Source organism: Pelobates fuscus, chromosome 3 (assembly GCF_036172605.1).
Source record: "Pelobates fuscus isolate aPelFus1 chromosome 3, aPelFus1.pri, whole genome shotgun sequence".
Lineage (NCBI taxonomy): Eukaryota > Metazoa > Chordata > Amphibia > Anura > Pelobatidae > Pelobates > Pelobates fuscus.
Window position 1 is genome coordinate 361279505 of NC_086319.1, and position 24798 is coordinate 361304302.

Consider the following 24798-nt stretch of genomic DNA (forward strand, 5'->3'; position numbering starts at 1 on the left):
AACGGACTTCGTATTCCTCTTGATCACCCACTACCAAGGGCGGAGGAGGAGTGGATACCCTTGTGTAGCGATTGCAAGTCAGGGGCTTGTGCAGAGACACATGGAAAGTATTCGCTATTCTCATATGAGCCGGTAGTGCCAAAGTATAGGTCACTGGATTAATACGTTGGGTAACTCGAAAGGGACCAATGTACCGAGGGGCAAATTTCATGGATGGGACCTTAAGCTTGATATGTCTTGTGGAGAGCCACACCCTGTCACCTGGAATATAGACAGCATTAGCGCCCCGTTTCTTGTCAGCTTGGACCTTCGCTCGTAATGAGGCTCTTTGCAGAGCTGAATGGACGGAATCCCAAGTATCATGAATCGAATCTAAACGGGTGTTCAAAGCGGGGATTTCTGAGTCTGAGAATGCAGAAGGAAAAACAGTGGGGTGATAACCCTGATTAACAAAGAATGGACTGTGATTAGAAGATTCATGAGTGGCGTTGTTTCTGGCGAACTCAGCCATGGGTAAGAGCTCGTACCAGTTAGATTGATTGGCATTTATAAAGCAACGTAAATAGGCTTCTAAATACTGATTCGCCCTCTCTGCTGCTCCATTTGTTTGAGGGTGATATGCTGACGAAAAGGAGAGTTCGACGCCCAATTGTTTGCAAAAGGAACGCCAAAACCTAGAAACAAACTGGGTACCTCTGTCAGATACTATGCTTTTGGGTACACCGTGCAACCGAAAGATCTCTCTCAAGAATATTTGAACTAGATCTTGAGCAGATGGTAATTTTTTAAGTGGGACGAAATGTGCCATCTTCGTGAATCTATCGATGACCATAAGGACTGTATTAAACCCGTTTGAACTGGGTAAATCCACAATGAAATCCATGGCCAAGTGGGTCCATGGAGCACTAGGTATGGGCAGTGGTTGTAATAGTCCAGGAGGTGACCTGGGAGGAACTTTAGAAACAGCACATATTTGACATGCCCCAACATAATCTTTGACATCGTTTCTAAGAGCAGGCCACCAAAATCTCCTGGAGATGGCAGAGAGAGCTTTATGGACTCCAGGATGGCCCGCTGTGAGGCTGTCATGGAACAAATCTAGTACCTTCTTTTGAAACTGAGGTGACACATACAGTTTGTCCGGAGGTTTTCCCACAGGTGCCTGAGTTTGATCTGCTATTATGGCACAGAAGAGTGGAGAAGACACTTCGGAAACTGTAGTGGCAATGAGGCATTCAGGAGGTACAATAGGATATATCACCTGTTCCGGAACTTCATCTGTCTCAAACTGCTGAGAAAGAGCATCTGCCTTGGTGTTTTTAGTACCAGGTCTGTATGTAATTACGAAATTGAATCGGGAGAGGAACAATGACCACCTAGCCTGACGAGAGGACAGTCTCTTAGCGTCCCCAATATAAGCCAAATTCTTATGATCAGTAAAGATCAAAAGTGGCTCTTTGGAGCCTTCCAATAGATGCCTCCATTCCTTAAGGGCAAGTACAATGGCCAAAAGTTCCCTATTCCCTATGTCGTAATTCCTCTCTGCAGGTGTGAGTTTGCGAGAGTAAAATCCACAGGGATGTAAAGGCGTATCAGGACTTTCTCTTTGAGACAGAATGGCTCCAACTCCTGTCTCTGATGCATCCACCTCTAGGATAAACGGTTTGGATGGATCAGGATGGGTCAGGACAGGTGCTGAGGAAAATAAAGATTTTAATCGTTCAAATGCCTCTCTTGCTTCTTTGGGCCAAGATATACAATTTGCTCCTTTTTTTGTTAAATTGGTTATAGGGGAAATCACGGAGGAAAATCCCCTTATGAATTTGCGGTAGTAATTCGCAAAACCTATAAAGCGTTGAGTAGCTTTAAGGCCCTTGGGTAATGGCCACTGTAAGACTGCCTCCAGTTTACGAGGATCCATTTGGAAACCAGACGGAGATATAACGTATCCAAGGAATTGTATCTCCGTTTGGTCAAACTGGCATTTCTCCAGTTTACAGTAAAGGCCGTTCTGTAACAGGGTTTTCAGTACAATTCTCACATGTTCGTGATGCGTCTCTAGGTCTGGGGAATAGATGAGAATGTCGTCCAAATACACTAGAACGAACATGTGAAGGTACTCTCTTAGGACATCGTTGATAAAATCCTGGAATACCGCTGGAGCGTTACATAATCCAAACGGCATAACCAGGTATTCGTAATGTCCCATTCTGGTGTTAAATGCGGTCTTCCATTCGTGACCGTCCTTAATTCTGACTACATTGTAGGCACTTCGGAGATCGAGCTTGGTAAAGACTCGAGCTCCCTTTAATCTGTCGAATAGCTCTGATATAAGGGGAATAGGGTAGGCATTTTTTATGGTAATCCTATTCAAACCCCTATAATCAATACAAGGGCGTAGGTCTCCTTCTTTTTTAGAGACAAAGAAGAATCCAGCCCCGGCTGGTGAGGAGGACCTACGGATATGACCCTTTCTGAGAGCATCCTTAATATATTCCTCCAAACAAAGATTTTCCTGGGGGGACAAGGCATAGACTCCTCCCTTGGGAGGCATAGTCCCTGGTAATAAGTTTATAGTACAGTCATAAGGTCTATGAGGAGGTAACCCTTCTGACTGGACCTTGTTAAATACCTCTTTCAAATCCATATACTGCTGTGGAATTTGTGTGGTCAAGGGAGGTGTAACAGGAACATTAATGGTGCCAATAGGTTGTGGGATTTGCTTAAAGCAAACACCTTTGCATCTCTCACCCCAACTCACAATCTCTCCTTCAATCCAATCCAAATGTGGATTGTGTTTCAGGAGCCAAGGGAAACCGAGTATTATCGGAACTGTAGGTGAAGATATAATTTGAAAGGTCATTTCTTCAGAGTGGAGAATACCCACTGAAACAGTGACTGGCAGAGTTTCATGTGTGATGAAAGGCTGGGTAAGAGGCCTTCCATCAATGGCCTCGACTGCTATAGGTTTCTCTTTATGTCTTAAGGGCAGGAGATGTTTTGCAGAGAATTCTTTGTCTAGGAAATTCTCCGCTGCCCCAGAGTCAATCATAGCCTTACATTGAACAGCAGTGTTCTCGAAAGATAAGGTTACTTTGATAAGGAAACGGTTCTTAGTCAATTTAGGGGACATATACATCACACCTAAGGTCGGTCCCCGTACGTGCCTTAGGTGTGCAAGTTTTCCGGCCGAACCGGGCATGACGATCTTAGATGTCCCTTCTTGCCACAATACATACATAACCCCTCGTTACGTCTGTGTTGTCTCTCTGCCTCAGTGAGTTTAGCACTACCCAATTGCATGGGTTCAGGTTCTGGAAGAGGCGTTTGGCTACTCACCACTGGGTTAGAGAAACGAGGAGCTATGGACGAATTAGAACGTCTGTTACGTTGTTTGTTTTTCTCTCTCTCTCTGAGCCGGTTATCAATGTCTATCATGTAGGCAATAAACTCGTTAAGATTAACCGGAAGGTCTCTAGCTGCAGTCTCATCTTGTATATTCTCAGCTAAACCTTCAGAGAAAGCAGTCACCAGACCGCTATTGGTCCAATCAACCTCAGACGCTAATGTCCTGAACTCTATTGCATAATCGGCTACAGAACGATTGCCTTGCCTGATTCTCATAAGGGCTTTGGCAGCGTTCTTCTCCCTGCCTTTAGGTTCAAATGTAGCCTTAAAGGCCGTAAGAAAGGTACTGTAATCACGGGCTATTGCGTCACCACTTTCCCATAAGGGGTTAGCCCAAGTCAAGGCTTTTCCAGTTAATTGGTTCATCAGATAGCCTATTTTAGATCTATCTGTTGGGAATGAACCTGGGGAGGCCTCAAAGTGGTATTCTATTTGGTTTAAAAAAACTCTAAATTCCTTAGAATCACCTCCATAACGAGGGGGCGGTGACAAAGTTATGGACGGTGGTTTATGTGGTACGGGAACCACTACAGGTGGCGGAACCACAGGTGGTACAGGAGGGACCTCTAAATAGGCAGTCCTCTGGAGCAAGGTCTGAAATGCCTGAGCAAATTGGTCTAACCTGTGGTCCATATCCTCCACCCTATTTTCACAGGCGATCATATGTTTGCATAGTTCTGCAGGATCCAAGGCCATGTCGTAATGTCACGACTAGTAATGTGGTCCAGCACGCAGAATCTATGTAAACATATACATAAGTCAGAAAAGGAAAAATAACAGGACAGAGCGTAAACCGGACCTTAGAATGGCCGGACTAATGCGCTAGAGACAGAGAATGGTCAAAGGGAAAGCCGAGGTCAAGGAAGCCAGAAAATACTCAATACCGATAAGACAAGCCAAGTCAGGGAAACCAGAGATCAGAATAACCAGGGAAACGCCAAGGATCAGGATACCAGGAAATCAGAAACACGAAACTAGCACTTTCAGGAAACCAGGAAACTGAAACCACGACATGGCAAAGTACTAGGGTGAATTAGGGGTTTAAATACCCCTCTCTAAGCTATGATTGGTCAGAGGGCGACCTCTGACCCCAGAACGTGCGTGTGCGTTGACGTCGTGACGTCACGCACACGTTAGTATAATTCTCGGGGGCGGGGCTATCCTTAGACGCGACCACGTGGTCGGCGCCATATTGGATTCGGGCGTGATGCCCGGAAGAACTACACGCGCGGTTCCCGGCTCGCCGACGAGCAGGTAAGCTCGTGTAGTCGGAGCGGTCGTGCCGGTCGGGCACGACCGTGAGGCTCGGCGGGCCGGTGACCGCAACAGTATTCAGTAGAAACAATTCTTACTGTTCGTAATGTAAGAATGAGACAGCCGAGGGGTCAAAAAGTGCTCCCGCAGTGAACAATGTGAAAGTGTATCTATAGTGACAGGGTGACACACACAAATAAAGTTACAATTCTACTCGGCAATTATGTCTCTAAAAATCAAGGACTGATATTCTTTAGCAAAGAATTGAAAAGATTAGAAAGAATTAGATATAAACGATTGGCTTAATTAACAACCATACTCCATGTTGTGTAAACGTATATGACTTAATGATTCAGCTACAGGGATATCTATAGAGGATCAAGAACTGTACTTAACAACGATATTGAAAACGAGGAATTATTCAAAGGAACATCGTGAAGGAGATATATTCATTTAGTCCTTTTGGAGTGACAGTGTCCAGTCGATGTATCCAATAGGTTTCACGCTGCAACAGCATTTTGGACCTGTCTCCTCCTCTGGGGCTTGGTGGAACGTGATCGATGGCTATAAACTTCAATGTAGGGAGTCTGTGGTTCAGTTGAAGGAAATGTTTGGCAACAGGTTTATCTGATTTTTGGTCTCTAAATGCGGTGGTGATATTTGACCTGTGTCCGCGTATACGTTCTCGAAGAGTTAAGTCAGTTTTCCCCACGTATGAAAGGCCACAGGGACAAGTGATTAGGTATATCACATGATTGGTCATACATGTAATATAGTGGGTAATTAGAATTCGAGTACCACTATGAGGATGGGCAAACGAATTGCCTGTGTTCATGTGACTACATGTGACACATCCACTGCAACGGTGACAGCCTTTCTTACTGGGTCCCATGGTTTTCTGATAGCAAAGAGTAGGGTCACTTCTGACTAATAGGTCTTTCAAATTTTTGTTGCGTTTTAAACTAATATTCGGTTTTTGGGAAAAGATTGATGGTAGGTTCTTGTCTGAACCTAAAATTCCCCAATACTTGTGTATGGCTTGTTGAATTTGTGGGGTACCAGTATGAAGGGTTAGTGGTAGGTACATTTTACTCAATGGTTGAGATTTCTGTGTGGTCTCCCTAGATGCCTGCGTCATGTGTCCAATGGCTTTATCTTTTGCTTTCATAAGGACTTCGTGGCTATAGCCCCTGGCGAGAAATCTATCGGTCATCTCCTGTAGTTGTTTAGCTTGATTTACAGGGTCACTGTTATACCTCAGCACGCGCATGTACTGAGATATGGGCAGAGATTCCTTCAATCTTTTAGGATGATAGCTGTTAAATTGAAGTAGTGTGTTTCTCGCAGTATCTTTGCGGTATAGGGTAAATCCTAGTTTGCCTTCATCCTTATCCTTGTACACCGAAACGTCCAAGAATTGGATTATATGTGTGTCAAAGGTAAGTGTCAACTTCACAGGTAACTCTGAGGAGTTGATGTTATTGATCATTTGTTCCAAGTTGCTTACGGTGTCTGTCCATATCAGGAAAATATCATCCACGAAGCGATGATACAGAAGTATATGTTTGTCAAATTTCTTCAAGATGTGTTCAGTTTCAAACAGCGACATGTAGGCGTTCGCATATGAGGGCGCCATGGCTGCACCCATTGAAGTGCCCATTAATTGTAAGAAAAATTGATCTTCGAATTTGAAATAATTGCACGTGAGTGCTATTTGTAGCAACTCCATCAAGAATTCGATGGGTGGGCCATCGTATTTGCGTGAATCCGACCCATCGAATTCTTGATGGAGTTGCTACAAATAGCACTCACGTGCAATTATTTCAAATTCGAAGATCAATTTTTCTTACAATTAATGGGCACTTCAACGGGTGCAGCCATGGCGCCCTCATATGCGAACGCCTACATGTCGCTGTTTGAAACTGAACACATCTTGAAGAAATTTGACAAACATATACTTCTGTATCATCGCTTCGTGGATGATATTTTCCTGATATGGACAGACACCGTAAGCAACTTGGAACAAATGATCAATAACATCAACTCCTCAGAGTTACCTGTGAAGTTGACACTTACCTTTGACACACATATAATCCAATTCTTGGACGTTTCGGTGTACAAGGATAAGGATGAAGGCAAACTAGGATTTACCCTATACCGCAAAGATACTGCGAGAAACACACTACTTCAATTTAACAGCTATCATCCTAAAAGATTGAAGGAATCTCTGCCCATATCTCAGTACATGCGCGTGCTGAGGTATAACAGTGACCCTGTAAATCAAGCTAAACAACTACAGGAGATGACCGATAGATTTCTCGCCAGGGGCTATAGCCACGAAGTCCTTATGAAAGCAAAAGATAAAGCCATTGGACACATGACGCAGGCATCTAGGGAGACCACACAGAAATCTCAACCATTGAGTAAAATGTACCTACCACTAACCCTTCATACTGGTACCCCACAAATTCAACAAGCCATACACAAGTATTGGGGAATTTTAGGTTCAGACAAGAACCTACCATCAATCTTTTCCCAAAAACCGAATATTAGTTTAAAACGCAACAAAAATTTGAAAGACCTATTAGTCAGAAGTGACCCTACTCTTTGCTATCAGAAACCATGGGACCCAGTAAGAAAGGCTGTCACCGTTGCAGTGGATGTGTCACATGTAGTCACATGAACACAGGCAATTCGTTTGCCCATCCTCATAGTGGTACTCGAATTCTAATTACCCACTATATTACATGTATGACCAATCATGTGATATACCTAATCACTTGTCCCTGTGGCCTTTCATACGTGGGGAAAACTGACTTAACTCTTCGAGAACGTATACGCGGACACAGGTCAAATATCACCACCGCATTTAGAGACCAAAAATCAGATAAACCTGTTGCCAAACATTTCCTTCAACTGAACCACAGACTCCCTACATTGAAGTTTATAGCCATCGATCACGTTCCACCAAGCCCCAGAGGAGGAGACAGGTCCAAAATGCTGTTGCAGCGTGAAACCTATTGGATACATCGACTGGACACTGTCACTCCAAAAGGACTAAATGAATATATCTCCTTCACGATGTTCCTTTGAATAATTCCTCGTTTTCAATATCGTTGTTAAGTACAGTTCTTGATCCTCTATAGATATCCCTGTAGCTGAATCATTAAGTCATATACGTTTACACAACATGGAGTATGGTTGTTAATTAAGCCAATCGTTTATATCTAATTCTTTCTAATCTTTTCAATTCTTTGCTAAAGAATATCAGTCCTTGATTTTTAGAGACATAATTGCCGAGTAGAATTGTAACTTTATTTGTGTGTGTCACCCTGTCACTATAGATACACTTTCACATTGTTCACTGCGGGAGCACTTTTTGACCCCTCGGCTGTCTCATTCTTACATTACGAACAGTAAGAATTGTTTCTACTGAATACGTATTAAGTATTCTTTTATTTATTTTTCAACTTTTCAAATTTAGATCTCGTCTTTGAGATCTTCCAAAAATTTTGTCTATAGCATTTTCACGAGGGTTTGCTTTCTGTATTTTAGCCCTGGGAGTTCACACTCCATCACCTAGCAACTGGGGTGCATGTTAGTATACACGCCCAGTAGTTTGAATGAAGACCGGACACTTCCGGGTACAGTTTCGCTGCTTAGCAACCATGATGCACGTCATCACGCACGCCCAGTACCACGTGAGGCGTTGGGACACTTCCGGGTTTGGCTAATCACTCGCACACGATTGGTGAGGTATACATGTGTATTTGATATTTAAATGCTGTTTTTTCACTTGTTGTTTGATCTTGAAAAAGACCCTTAGGGGTCGAAACGTCGATTGATATGCGTTACACTTGGTTGTAAACCTTTTTTTACCACATTAAAATCACCGAAAAAGTCCTTTTGAGTGCTCCTACTTCATCTTTGACTATATATCTCAGACGCTGGTAGCACCTAAGGCAAGACAACTGAAAGTTTTTTAAAGGGTGAGTGCCTGAATTATCGTTATTTTTTTTTTTTATATATATATATATATATATATATATATATATAAAGTTGCAAAAAACGGCACTCAAGGATTTAAATCAAAAGAAATTTACTGTTGTAAAAAAATTCTTATATATATATATATGCCATGTTGGGGGCATAATTTTAATGATATCCATGCTTGGTCCCTTTTTGATAGTGTCATGAAAGGGAAGGGGCATAGTCATTATCACATAAAGCCAGGATGAATAGCGTTTTCACAACTATGGTATCAGGAATACATGTTTGTATTCCTGACACTATAGTGTTCCTTTATTATAGTGGTCACCATAACAACTTCATCTAAATGAAAATGTTATGAGGCCAAGAAACCCCTGGGTGCTCTCTTTCCTTTAAGGGGTTAAACCGCTCTCAAATGGTTTAACCCCAAAGGCTTCCTCTAGCTCCAGATCTCCAGGTCGCTCAGTGGTATACGGTTTCTGAAACGGAGTGTCAGGAAATGCAGATTGACGTCAGGCATGCGTGCTGCAGATTGGCGTGAGTGGTCAGTTGACGCTCTAAGCCAATCGCTAGTTCCCGTTTCATAAAAATGTTTTACTTTTTTATGAATGGGGAGCTACTGATTGGCTTAGAGTGCCAGCTGACCGCTCTAGCCAATCAGCGACACCCCTACCCAGTGGCACTCTGTGCTTCCTGACACACAGTAAATAAAAGTAAACACATTAACACTGAGATTTTTTTTTTACCTGGGGAGATGAGAAGGTCCAAAGTTTCCCTGCCAGGCCCAGGTACCAAAGGCTTATGATGTGGTGTCCAGAATAAAGTGGAGGGTTCACTTCACTTGTCCTTCCTGCTCTAATCTCTTTTTCTTCTCCTTCATTTGACACAGTCGTATTTTTCTTCTGACACTGTCTTCTCTCCTCCTTGGCTCCTTCTGCTCCTTTACCTTTCTGCTTTTTTTTGCACCCTTCGGCTCCTTCTCTTTCTGATCCCTTTCTGCTCCTTGCAGACCCTTTCTTCTCCTTCTCCTACTTTACCTTTGTGCCCCTGCTGATTATTTCTGCTAATTTACCTTTCTGCTCCTTCTGTCCCTTCCTTCTCCTTGCAGACCCTTCCTTCTCCTTGCAGACCCTTCCTTCTCCTTGCAGATCCCTCCTGCTCCTTGCAGACCCTTCCTGCTAATTTCTGCTCCTTCTCCTGCTTTACATCTGTGCTCCTTCTGCCCCTTCCAGCTCATTGCTGTCCCTTTCTGCTCCTTGATGTCCCTCCCTGCTTATTTCTGTTCCTTCTCCTACTTTACCTTTGTGCTCCTTCTGTTCCTTCCTGCTCTTTGCTGCCCTTTCCAGCTCCTTGATAACTCTGTCTGCTCCTTCTTCTTTACCTTTGTGCTGCTTTACCTTTAAGCTCCTTGCTGACCCTTCCTTATCCTTGCTGACCCTTCATTCTCCTTGCAGACCATTTGTGCTCCTTGCTGTCCCTTCCAGCTCATTGCTGCCCCGTCCTGCTCATTTCTATTCCTTCTCCTTCCTGCTCCTTCTCTTACGTTACCTTCCTGCTCCTTGCTAATCCTTGCTGTAGGCTCCCCCATCCCTCACTTACCTGATTTATAGGCTGCCTACCCCCCATCCGTCACTTACCTGATCTATCAGCTGTCTCCCCCCTATCCCTCACTTACGTGATCTGAAGGTGGATCCCCCTATCTCTAACTTCCCTGATCTGTAGGTGGATCCCCCATCCATCACTTACCTGATCTATATGCTGCAACCCCCCATCTCCGACTTACCTGATCTATAGGCTGTCTCCCCCCATTCCTCACTTACCTGATCTATAGGCTGTCTTTCCTCCCCATCCCTCACTTACTTGATCTGTAGGCTGCCCCCTATCCCTCACTTCCCTGATTGGTAGGCTACCCCCCCATGCCTCACTTCAATGATCTATAGGCTGCCCCCGTTCTTCACTTCCCTGATCTATAGGCTGCCCCCCATGCCTCACTTCCTTGATCTATAGGCTCTTTCCCCCCATCCCTCACTTCCCTGATTTGTAGGCTGCCCCCATCCCTCACTTCCCTGATCTGTAGGCTGCCCCCCATCCCTCACTCCCCTGATCTATAGGTTGCGCCCCATGCCTCACTTCCCTGATCTATAGGCCTCCCCCAATCCCTCACTTCCCTGATCTATGGGCTGCCCCAATGCCTCACTTCCCTGATCTATAGGCAGCCCCCCATGCCTCACTTCCCTAATCTATAGGCTGCCCCCCATGCCTTACTTCACTGATCTATAGGCTGCCCCCCATGCCTCACTTCCCTGATCTATAGGCTGCCCCCATGCCTCACTTCCCTGATCTATAGGCTAGCTCTCCCCCCTTGCCTCACATCCCTGATCTATAGTCTGCCCCCCATCCATCACTTACCTGATCTGTACACTGTCTCTGCAGTTACTGGCTGCATGTGCTGCTCCCCTGAGGATTCAGTCAGGAGAGAGAAGCAGGGATAAGATGTTGCTTCCTATCCCTTTCTCTCTCCATACACAGTGCCATGATCTCAAGGGACAACTAATTTTTATAGGAACTTTGAGTTCAGTTTCTAAATTGTTACTGGCACAAATTTGACTGCCCACCTGATAAGTCAATATCTTAGTGTCTTATTCTAAGTCCTTTTTTTGGACTATATTACATTAATGATTAAACATGGCATTTGAGACGTTTTAAAATTTAGAAACAACAGTAATACTCCATTTGAAAAACACCATATATATTATGATTAACCTAAAGCTATTTTTTAATGGCACCCCATCCCCAGAATGTATTGCAATATGCCACAATGAAAGCTATGTTTTAAAGAACTAGAACAGTGCCCATCATATTTGAAATGTGGATTTTCTTGTCTAATTTGTGACATGCTATATAGGTAGCATGAGATAATGGAATCTCGGGAATACCTGGGTCACTAAGGAGTTAAATCTAGAGACTACTAACAAAACAAAAAAAGAACTAAAACACACTTTAGCTTCACCTTCAGTCATTTTGTGTGCAATTCCTTTGAAACCTTGTTGTATGGTGGCCTGCATAGCTGAATTCTAAATGGGCCTCATCAGTTCATGCAATCATCGGAAGCCACTGCTCTTCATCCCAATCCAGTCTGCTAAATTTCAAAGAATGGTACATTCTCAAAGCAATCCTGTGGAGTGGGTTTATAATTCATCTGAATCAAAATCCTTTTAATTCACATCTGAACAAATTGATTCACCCAGAATTTACATTGAATAAAACTCCACAGGCAAATCGCAGACGAATTGATTCATTCGAGTATGGATTAAAAGGTTTCTGCTCAATTCTAGTAGCATAGATGCCTATTAGCTTTCCTGTCCGAGCTGCTGACCTTCCATTATGTTGATTGGTTGAATACCTCACCCCCTGGTTGTCAGATTTAATTTAGCTACATCAGCTGTTACTATATATTCCCAGAGTGTGGCTGGGCTGTCAATTTCAGACTTACTCTGAAACAAAGGCAGAGAAAATGACCATGCAAACAGTATATATCAAGAATGAAATAGAACAAAACAGATTCATTCAACTAAGTAATACATAAAACATATTTGATATTTGTCATTGTGACCCTACACTAAAACACATGAGCAAAACCACATGTTTCAATGTTTGCTCCCATGGAAAAAGGGGTAAAACTTTTTTTTTGTAATATTTTTTTAATAATTAATAAATAAATAAATACAATTTTAATAATTTTGGATATGCTTCTTACATGATTTATTATTTTTGGATAAACTTTTACAATTATTTTAAATTCAGATATCTTTATACAAATACATTTATATATGATATGATATATTTTTTCATATTTTCATATTTTGAAAAAAATAAACATTTGAAAAGTTGATCCAAAATATTAAATCATTTGAAAAGTGTATCCAAAATAATAAATTGAGGCCTAAGTCAGGTGTTGGGTATTTCTAAAACTTGCACGTGAATGTAGACAACTAGAAATGGAGTGCTATAAATGTATTGACCAATTTCACAAGTTGAATGGGTAACACTTAGTGATGAAAGAGATACATGATACAAATCACAATTTATATATATATATATATATATATATATATATATATATATATATATATATATATATAACATAATCATGCATTTTTATAGGCAAGAATAAGAAGCAATAAAATAATATATTTAGTTGTGCCATTCATGGCATTGTTTGCTATTTAATTATTATTTAGCATCTATACCCTATATCCTTCAGAAAGGTTACAGATTCTAAAAGATTCTTGTGTCTAGAAGCTCCATTGATTGCCCCTAGACACCAGGAGCAGTTATTCCCCATGAAAGTTATTCCCTCTGATTTTCTTTTCTCATTTCAGATTCTGGAAGAGTAGGGGACTATGACTGATCTCGGTAAAGTAGCAATTATGTGGAATTCAATGTAGATTTCAAATTTAAGAATTTTGAGTAGCAGGACTGGAAGCATAGCGGACTTGGATACTTTTTCCACTTTCGCAGTTTTAGCCTTTGAAATTCACTTTGAATTCACTCTGAATTACTGACAATCAACTTCATTATTCAGATTGCTGTAACTGCAGGCAGTGATAGTGAGAGGATCAAATAGTTTTTTGTTTTGTTTTTTTCCAGTGTACCATTTGTATTAAGCATACAAAGAAATTACAGAGGAACCAACGAAAGTCTCCTTGACATTGTGCAAAGACACAGAATGTAAAAAACAATAGGGTAAAAATGTATAAATGTATTTTTTTTTTTAACGGTCTACATATACAGTCAGGGAGCATGTTCAAGAGTAGCATTGGAGTATGTTGGGTAATTTTAGCCCAGACAGGTTAATAACTTTCAGGACATATGCCAAAGCAGAGTGCAGAGAGGTACAGCTCAGAAAAATATGAAGGAGGGTGCTTGGTTGAGATTGAAATCTCCAACATAGGTCAGATGTCCCCAGATACATGCGGGCTATAAGAGTTGGAACCATGTACTAGTAAAATTACGGTTTCCTGCTTGATTCCCAGTGTGATGAGATCTGAATAAACCTCTCATGTTGGTAATGGTTTTAAGCCAGTAGTCTTGATAGAAGGTATCTTGAAATTCCAGTTCCTATTGATGAATATAGCTTGGGGTGCCATTGGTACTTTGTTCTGAAATGTCTGAGTAGCAGAGAGAGACTCTTAATGGTTAGTTTAGTCCGAGTAGGTTTTATGGAAAGGAGACATACAAGAGGTCTTACTTTGTTTACCAATAAGATACGTAAAAATAGCTCTAGAGGGTAGAGGGTATCATTTTTGCCAGGTTAGTGAAAGAGGAAATGGAGTCTTCTTGTGTTCTTAGTGATACTTACGTGCCAATGGTAGATCTGTAGAAAGCAAATGAAGTGAGGTTATGGGTACAAAATACAAGAGGGGGATCCACTAGTTTTTAATGTACATTATCTGAGAAAAGCCTAAACAAAACTACATGGACTCTTTTCTACTTTTCACTGCCATCCAAAACTCGCTAAAATGCCTGTTAGCAAGTAAGGGCTCTTTATCAGCTGCAAAAGGTTACCAGTAAATAGAAAATACCGTCTGTCGCTACTGAAAACTAGTCACTAAGTAGCAGCTTATTATGAATCCTATTACTCTATATGGGAGTTGCAAACCTTTACTTTGCAACTAGTTTGAGCTGGTTTTCAGCATTGACGCTACTTTTTAACAGCTCGTCCTCACCCTCAGAACATAGCACCAATATAAGATAACAACTAACTCTTTATGTATTCTATCGGAAAAATACATGTTAGCTATATGGCATTACATTGAAACCCCACCAAAGCATATTAAACCCCATCAAAAAGCAAGAAAAAAAATAAAGAAAAGGCCAGATGCATGATATAAATATAAAATGATTCTTTATATAAGTAAAGTCCATGCGTCATTAAATGAACAATTAACATAGCAGAAATTTACCTCAAAATTTCGATCGATGGGTTTCTGGCATAGAGCAAAATTACAGCTGAATACATTCTATCCACTGTCTCCACTAACTACTGGCTTTAGTTAATAATGACAGCTTACGGCAGACATGGAAACAAGACCTAAATGGTTATATCTTCTCTTTTATTCACGGCAGTAGATCAAAATAATCAACATTGACTTAGTGAGACAATTGCTATAAAATTAGCAATGATTTGCAAAATGACAACACGTATGAAGAAAACCCCCAAAAATGTATGCGCTGAAAATAACAGTTCTTGCTTAATGCCTTAGCGTACCCTCTGTCAAGAGTTCAAAGCTTGTAAGTTACTCTGTCTGTGAATGACTTGTGCTGAATCTTAGTGATGACGCAACCTGCTGCAGATCTAAAATATTTGAGCAAGTCAGAATGGCTACAAGGAGCTGCCAGAGTTGAGTGGTCCATGTCAGAAAGGACACCAGAATGACGTAGAGTGTCAATACATGTCCTTAGGCAGTGTCCAGACGTGGTATTAAAAATTTACATATTAACCTAGAACTTTTAGGTGAAATGTAATAACCAAATAAGTAAAAAGATAAATGAGAGGGGTCTAAAACTAAATTTATAAAACTGATCATTAAATGTGGTATAGAATAAAACTGATCATTGTCACTTCAGCAGTGCCTTTCCGCAATGTAAGATTTTGCTGTATCGAACCATATCTTCTCTACAGCCTCTTTGCCCATTTTGACCAGGTTCATCAGATGTTTCCATCCAGTTTTCGCAGTTATCATCAGATACTCTTCATTTTCTGGACAATGCAGGACACTGTACCTGGCAATTACGAGGGACTGAGCAAATCTGCAGCACACCAAGGTAAATAAAGAGTCCCTTTCTTCTGTAGTCAGTGGAACTAGACTCTCAAATCCTGCAAGTACGTACCCCCCTACATGTAGGGGGTCATTGCTTTCAATCATCATATACATTATTGTTATGGCAACTTCAAAAGCATAGTAGCCATTGCTCATGTCTCCAAAATCCAGAATTCCTGATACTTTGTACTCGTCATGTTCAACAGATTCTGTCTTTTCAAGAAGTATATTATGATCATTTAGGTCTCCATGATTTATACCTAAGAATAAACAAAAAATAAAAATAAACTATGATTTATGAAAAAAAGTCTTTTAAATTAAACCATCCTATTTTTTTTTTAAATTAAGTTCAGGGTGACTACCATCAACACTTGACCTGTACTAACAAGCAAACACATAAAAATAATAATAATAATAATAATAATCATATTTTAATATTAAATGAAACAACAAAAAATAGGTTTCATAAAAGATGTCAGGGAGAGGTACGTGGTGAGATAAGATAAGTATATTTCTAGAAAAATACAAAGTATGTTTGCTTTTCCAATGCATAATGAAGCACATGTTAATGTAACATTTAAAATTACTTTAATACATCCTTGTAATATTCATTTTTCAAAATAATCACTAGCTAAATGTGAGGAAGGATCACCCAAAAATAAACAGGCTCATTTACTAAAGAGAGAACTCAAGTGAATTTTAAGTGAATTTCACATTTAAGGCTAAAGAAGCTGAACTGGGTGCATAAGTGACTTAGAGATATTTTCCAATTCAGCTATTTTGACCTTAAATTTGACATTCAAATGTAACGCACATTTCTGTGTTTATATACTCAAATCGAGCCTGTTGCGAAAAATAATTAATGGCTGCCCTTTACACCTTGGCTGAGAAATAAATGTCTGGAGAAGTTTTTATTTAAGGACACATGATGAAAAATTTCCATCATGCTGGCCTTTTACTTCTAAAGCTATATCGTTAAGGGGTTAATATTGGTCCAGGCTATGACTTATAGAGGGAAGTGCTCATGCTATTGTACAGAACGCTGGTGAGACCTCACTTGGAGTATTGTATGCAGTACTGGAGACTGTATCTCCAGAAGGATATTGATACTTTAGAGAGAGTTCAGAGAAGGGCTACTAAACTGGTTCATGGATTGCAGGATAAAACTTACCAGGAAAGGTTAAAGGATCTTAACATGTATTCCTTGAAGGAAAGACAAGACAGGGGGGATATGATAGAAATATATAAATACATAAAGGGAATCAACACAGTAAAGGAGGAGACCATATTTAAAAGAAGAAAAAGTACCACAACAAGAGGACATAGTTTTAAATTAGAGGGGCAAAGGTTTAAAATAATAACAGGAAGTATTACTTTACTGAGAGGGCAGTGGATGCATGGAATAGCCTTCCAGCTGAAGTGGTAGAGGTTAACACAGTGAAGGAGTTTAAGCATGCGTGGGATAGGCATAAGGCTATCCTAACTATAAGATAAGGCCAGGGACTAATGAAAGTATTTAGAAAATCGGGCAGACTAGATGGGCCGAATGGTTCTTATCTGCCGTCACATTCTATGTTTCTATGTTTCTAAATTATGGTCTATTACAGAAGAACACATTTTCTTATTTTCCTCCTTCTTAATAGTTATGTAGCTTTATATAACATAACAGCAAATGAAACTAATTGTTGGATAGGATACTTACATTTGCGTAAATGCTTTAAATTTGGTTCTATTCGTGTTTCGAAATCTTTGATGGTCCCTTTAATGATATCACGCAGTCCCTCCTCTTTTACAGCATGAACATATTTTTGCAACAAAGGTGTGTTAGACAAATTCCAAATATATTCCCCACGATCAAAACTTTTCTTGCTTGAATGATTAAATTTCTGAAAGAGTAAAATAAAGGGGACTATTTATGCTTGTTTTCAAAAAGATTATGACGAATATCTGTAATCACTGTGTACCTCACAAAAACTGAAAATTTTAATGATTTGTTTTTCATTATATGGTCTACATTGTCTAAACCATAAAATAAAGTGCTGCATTATATGTTTAATTGTATTACTCGTTAGTTCTGCAACTCATTATAAAGGGAAAAAAAAAAATATAGAAGGCTGTATCCAGACCAGCAATGAACATTTGGTACACACAACACTAAGTTTGAGACATTGCAACTTTAAGAACAGCATTTGAAGTTTTCCAGAATTAAACTAACTAAGTTTGGGAACATAAATGCTGGTTAATTTACTGATTATAAATTTTCGGCATTTTAAATTTCAAAAACAAGAACATGTTTTTAATGAGCAAATACAAAATACAGCGTGTTGCCCGAAAGCCTGTACATTATTAAAGCTTTTTATTTGTTCCAATAAATATTTTTGAAGTACCTAACCTGTGGAACCTGTAGATTCTCTACCTTTTTTTTTTACCAAGGTATACAAGGCTGGATTTTAGTTCACCATTTCTATTTCCCTAGAATGCTACACCATACTACTTCTAAACGATAGGTCTACATATTGTACTGTGTTTTATGGTTGTCATCGGGTAATAGCATGAGTAATAGTATGAATAGGTGTAGTTGGATCTCTTTAAAGAGGTCATTTCTCAAATACATGTATCTGTAGGTTTATTGTTTTAAACAGGGCATGATGTGTCATTTGTTGAGTACATAAGGTTAAGTGAGCAGCACCTCAATTTCATTAAACGTCACCTTAATTTCTTTCAAGTGACATTTTTTTTGGCTCCCATTTTAAAAACCGGCATGATTTATTAAACTTGTGTAAGAACTGAATGCATTCTTAGCCTATGTTACATTATATATACCACATAAATTATTCAAATGAAAACATATCAAACACATGTACCAGAATGTGTACACTAAACATACAGTGTTAGAATTGTTCTTCAGAAAGCTATTTGTTTGCATTTTTCTCTAAAAACATGCAAGTTAGGGCATAGCAGAAAACAAAGGTGGTTATAGTGCCAGGAGTACCCTGGTTCCCCTCCCCAATTTGCCAATGATTTTATTTCTTAACTGGGGTTTTCCAGGCTTCCGTTTCAGCTTCATCTCTATGCAGAAGCTCGCTTCACTGAGCTAAGCTGATGCAGTCACATACCTCCCAACATTAGTAGGCATAATATTGGGACAGGAAAGCAGGTCCATGGGGAAGCATCTCCAGTGACGTGACTTGCGTCACTGACTATGCACAAAAGAGGTGGCAATGTTGGGCATACCCAGTAAAGATGAATATGGAAGTTCCTTGGTGTCCTCCAGTAACAACATAGGGATGGCAGGACAGACCTTGAAATAGGGATTGCCCGGCCAAAAATGACTGTTGGGTTGTCTAGTCTCAGTCAATGAACTTGCCCTGCACAGCAGGTTTTAGCTCAAAAGGGCTAATGGAAGCTCGAGAGTTTCTGGCTCTCCCTGACGGCTGAGAACGGTGCCCACAGGACCCGGGTAAAAAGTCAACATTGGCAAATGGCTAAACTAATTACATTGAGAAGGGTGTGCCAGGGCACTCCTGGTACCAGGACAACTACTGCACACTATAGTAGTTTTGATGTTAGGAGTGTTCCTTTGAATATAACTCAATGCAGTAAATCAGAGATCAAATTAAATGCATACATCACTTGTGAGTGAAAAAGGCATTAAGCACTAATATTTACATGTTAAGCTTATTTATACATTGAGACATTGTAGATTAGATTATAGCATTTGTTTCTAAACATAGAATACCTTAGTTACGGTTTCGTCAATAACTGCCGCCATTCTACCGATGTTAAAAAGAATGTTGGGGGTTGCAACAATTTTTGCAGCTGGTGTTCCAGGTAGATAAGTCAATAGTCTCACCATATGTTTCTGTGGTACAGGTCCATTGCCTGCCAATAAGAAGTACAATACGCATATTTTTATTACCTAAATGGAAACCAAAATTGCCCCATGATCATCAGAACCACTGAAGCCTAATTTAGTGGTTCAGGTGTCTACAGTGTTCTCCTCCAGGCTTTTCCATGTAAACTCTGCCTTTTCAGATAAAAGGCAGTGTTTACATTGTTGCCTAGTAACACATCTAGCTGCAATCACTGAGGCGGCCACTAGGGGCTTCCTATCCTACCTACATTCAGCGTCTGTACACTCTGCATGCTTCAATACATCTCTTTATCTCTGATTGGTGCAGTGCTGCGTTTTGCCTTTCCTGCGCAACAGCCTTTAAAATGCTTTCCAATGGGAAAGCATTGGATTGGCTGACATCATCAAGATTGATTACCTCTGGCCACTGATGCGGGGCCAGCCGAGGCGATACCACATGGTGAGGGACAAAAGGTGAGTAAAATCACCATATCACTCTACTCTCAAGGGGAACAGAGACCTAAACATCCACTTCAGGGTTATAGTGTTAGGAATACATTTCCTTTAAAGCATTATAGATATAGATGGTGTATATCACAACATTTAATAAAATATGATAAAACAATAAAATAAAATGTATATTCATTGTTCAAAGAACTTAAAGGATCACTATAGGGTCAGGAACATAAACATGTATTCCTGACCCTAGAGGGTTAAAACCACCATCTAGCCACCCTGGGCCCCTCATGCCTCCTTAAATATAGATATTTAGATTAAAAATCTTACTTGTATTCAAGTCTGCAGCTGCTTACTTTGTCCCTGTTTCCTTTAGACCTGCCCACTGCCTGCTGACATAAGCAGAAGTGGTAGCCTGATCCAATCACAATGCTTCAGCTTTGGCTGAGAGTGACAAAGAGGCAGATCAGGGGCAGAGCCAGCATGATTCAAACACAGCTTTGGCCAATCAACATCTCCTCATAGAGATTAATTGAATCAATGAATCTCTATGAGGAAAGTTCAGTGTCTGCATGCAGAGGGTGGAGATACTGAATGTTTGGATGCATTTGAAGCAGCCATGACCCAGGAAGGATCTCTATCAGCTATCTGAGGAGTTGCCAGTGAAGTTATCACTAGGCTGTAATGTAAACACTGCATTTTCTCTGAAGGTAATGATTCTACTGACCAGAACAAATTCAATAAGCTTTAGTTGTTCTGGTGACTATAGGCTCCCTTTAATGCAGCAGAGCTACACTTAAAGGTACCTGGACGCATAACCACTATAGTAACTGTTGTGGTCACGGTTCTCAGAGTGACTTTTTTATGTTCATGTACCAAATATGAAACGTGTTGGTAAATGTTCTTATTCCAAAACAGAATCAGTTAAAAAGGCAACTTTCTCTTTTTTATTTCTATTGTGTTACTGCAGTACATGATATATTTTGTAAGCTAGACAGGTGAGTCGATTTGAAAAATTAAACCATAGCATCTTGGGTAAAAACATCTTTATTTTCCTATAATAAAAATGTAAATCTTAGAAATGAATGCCAAAAGGAAACAAAAAATGGTGTAGAGGCAACTTAACGACTGCAAGTTAATTGATAAAACATTATGCATTTTGCATCACACACGGTACTTACTCACTCAAAAAACGGGTATTTTTCGAGGTATGTTTTTAAAAGGAAAAATGGACGTCAGTTAGTTAAAGTAAAGACACAGTCAGGTTTCATGTGGAGGTTGTTCAGCGTATTACAGGCTAGTTATTACTGTACATGTTTTTTGCAAGTTTTGCATTGCAACATTATTGAGAACTCAGAGATAAAGTTAAATGAGCATGAAGTTTAATAAAAAGAAATGTGCAGATACGTCAAAGACTATAGAATAATGTATGGAATTGCTGTATTCCGGAAACAGCCTTCCAGAGGAAGTAGTAAAGGATAACACGGGAAATTAATTCAGGAATGTTAATCTAAAGGGGGAAAAAAACATTTAATATAAGATTTCAAGCTGTCAAGAGTAGGCCGTTCTTTCTCAGCTTTTATAATCCATGATTTTGCAATCTATAAAAATAATTGACACAACTAATAAGAAAGTGTAACTAGCATTTCAATAGAAGTAGTAAATAATTATACAACAAAGGAAATACAAACTAAGACAGATCAAAAGGGAAGGACTGTAATCAGGAGGAAACACACATGGTTGTTGAGCCTGGAAATTAGTTATTTTGATGTGGTAGATTTATTGAACCATGCTGCAATATTGTTAATATTGTAGAAATAAACACGGTTTCTCTTATGAATTCTTCTTACACATACAATTTATATTATTCAACAGTCTACAAGAGGCGTTGTCCGTCCCTAGGCAACAAAGTATAAGGAGCATTGTCCATATCCAGTCAACTGGAAAGCTGTATGTGTGTCTTAACAAGGTTCTTAAGAAAGAGGTTACTAATTAATAATATGTGCTTACATGTCTTAATTTAGCATTTTGAAACCAGGAATTTATCACCGTATCCAGGTAATGTCAAATGACCATTGTTTTGGGCATAAGACCAGCATAACATACCCTTCAGCAAAATACAAAACGAACAAGATGTACGGCAGAAAAAAGAAAACTTGCACGAATTCCACACTTGTACCACATTCTAAGGCCCTCTCCTCACTCATAGTCCATCTTCAAGGACACTTCCCTGGAAAGCAGAATACTTGTTTTTTTTTTCTCTTGGTACAGTTCAAAAGTTTATGAAGGCATACAATAGAAAAAGTGTGAAAATTTCGCTCACATAGGTAAAATACTTTTGGATAAACTAATAAGTAGAATAATTTCCAATACTTTAAATATACTATAAGTATGTGTGACGAAATTAAATCCCTGGTGCCTGTGGCAGAACCCCTCTGTGCGGGCTCCCAGGTGAGGAGGATCCTGGGATGAAGACCCCTGTCGTTGGGTGTGGGAGACCCCCTTGGTATGTGGGGCAAGTTTTCTGTACCTGGGAGACAAAGAGATTAGGTCTCTTTTCTCACAGGTACAGAGGACCCTGGGTAGAAACCATGGTTGTTTGGGTGGAAGACCACTTGCACGAGGTTATGCATAAAAGCCATGTGTGGCATAATAAAGTGTTGTTGTACCCTTCGTCTAGTCTCGACTGATGTTTGGGGATGTGATTGCTGAAACAGCAGGATTTACTTGTATGCAGCACCTGGGTTCTTGGGGAACATGCGAGCTATAATCACTAACTATCTACCAGTTCGGGGGGGGGGGGGAGGGGGGTGGGATATAAATGAACGGGAATACGAAATACGAGTATGGAAATAATTTCATTTTCCTAATCAATCAGCATTAATCTGTTGGGTGATACCCAAGCTAAATAAGGAAATAGGAGAGACTTGTAAAGAGTTCAGAAATATGTTAAAAGATAAAACAACCTGCATTATGTAGGGCTGTTAGGAAACTTTCCTTAATGGACATCAATAAGGTATGTTTTTCCCAGAGTACATGCACCTTTATAGATGAGAGTAGAGAACCAAGACATCACAATTACTATAATTGCCCTGCATAAATGGAAGGACCATAACCCTCTACTATACAGAGCTATAGAATGGCCAAAACAAACAGCACCAGAGGAAAACTCCTCCTGTTATCAAGGTTAAAAGAATACTCCAAACACCATGACCAATATAGTGTGCTGTAAGCGGTTATGGTGCTAGGAGTGCCCTGGTGCCTCCCCAATGTAAGTAGTCAAACTTTTTTAGAACAGTTTGACTTCTTATCTGTTGTCTGACAGGTGCTGCTCCCTGCCTCTCTGCAGCCAGAAGCTCGCTTAGTTCTGAGCTTAGCCAAGGAATCCCAAACAAAGTTCTCTTGCACTGCCTGAATGAAGGCCTGTTTCTGTGCTAAAAACAACAGGTACAGGCAAACATGCCACATATATTATACATTTGCCATAGTAAATCAGACTTCTGGACACGTATGTGACTGTAGGTCCCAGGCAGGCTTCATATAGACAGCATTAAGTAACAGCACACATTTCTAGTTATCCTTCCACAGAACTACACAGAACTCAGAGCTTCCACAGTTGACCCACCTCCATATGCAAACAGTAGCCTTCTGGTGGACAAAATCAAGACTTTATCCTGCACATCATCATTTCATTATATCTTGTATATATTTTTTGTTTATTTATTATTATTCTCCACTGCTTTGTAACTGCAAGCTCTAGCCACATTCTGTGTAACCTAGACATATTGTATATTTTCTTGCCATGTATTTTAAAGTTTAGTTTTACCTGTCCTGCTCCTTTTATATGACTTGTTTACAGAATTGTTTTATTCACCTATATGCATACCTCTAAATACTTTTCCCTCTGATGTCTGCCCTTTTAGTATCCCAATCAGCAACCCATACAGCTCATGCCTCTTGACTGCTCTCCGTAACCTCCTCCTTCGGTATCTCACAATGGTCTAACTAAGCAACACATGCAGCAGGAAACATTCTTGATCTCATCTTCGCCCTTTTCTGCACCACCTCTAATCTCTCCAATGTTCCATTTCCTCTGTCTGACCACCGTCTGCTGACTTTTGACATTGGCATAACCTGTACCCAAATCCCAATACACTCAGTACATCAGTCTTACAGAAACCTCCACTGTCTTGACCTGCAGAAATTCTCCACCAACCTCCAAACTCTCCTTTTACCTAAACAGAAAAGAGTGGCCAAATGATAATGTATACAAGAGGACAGACAAGGGGGTAACCCTAATTGAATTGGCGGAGAAGAGGAAGGAGACGTCTGTCACTCAACTAGGTAGGTATATACAGTGAAGAGAAATGTACAGGCACTCTTCCATCTAACAGGTGCTGGATATCCGGGTAACCCACTCCTGGTACCTCCCAATGATATATGCAACAAAAAAGGATACCGCACTCTGTATAAATGCTGCTTAGAAGCTAATTCTTGCAAAAATAGTTTTATTTAAATAATCAAAGCGAATAGAATATCATAAAGGTATAATTGATGACTAACAAAATATATCTACAATCCTACCATTGCACCTAAACAATAATTAATATATACAGAAAGCCCCCAATATAAACCGCAATAGATAATCAAGTAAAGTGCACAGAGGCACTATATGATAGAGAGCCCTCTATCTCTTATATACACTGTACAGAAAAATTCATCAGTAATATAGAAAAAATATATGTGAAAAAACAAAGAGAATGTCCAAAAAATAAAACAGTAAAAAGAAGAAAAAATAAGAAAAAATGAGAAAAAAATGAGAAAAAAATGAAAAAAGTATTTACAGTCCAAATGTGTGTACACTGATGATTATAAGTAGTTATTACTCCAAGTGTTTAATGGTTAGATCTCACCACAGTTAGAGGCCAGAGGATTCCCTGTATCATTTGTTGTTTGTATCTGCGTCCAAGGGATTATCTCCGGTCTGTGCCAGGATAGAGGAACATGTAGTCA

The 24798-nt window shown here is 40.0% G+C and overlaps 1 protein-coding gene across 2 annotated transcripts in view; it reads right to left on the reverse strand.

Moving 5' to 3' along the window:
- Positions 1–14747: 14747 nt before the first annotated feature.
- Positions 14748–24798, reverse strand: part of HYKK (hydroxylysine kinase) — a 37213-nt gene continuing 27162 nt past the window's right edge. For both annotated transcript variants that reach the window (XM_063449261.1, XM_063449262.1), the window contains exons 3-5: positions 19216–19358; positions 17179–17362; positions 14748–15736 (exon numbers count right to left, since the gene is read on the reverse strand). In XM_063449261.1, coding sequence (XP_063305331.1) covers positions 15279–15736; positions 17179–17362; positions 19216–19358 — 785 coding nt within the window. In that variant the 3' untranslated portion in view covers positions 14748–15278. The remainder of the gene's footprint in view (positions 15737–17178; positions 17363–19215; positions 19359–24798) is intronic.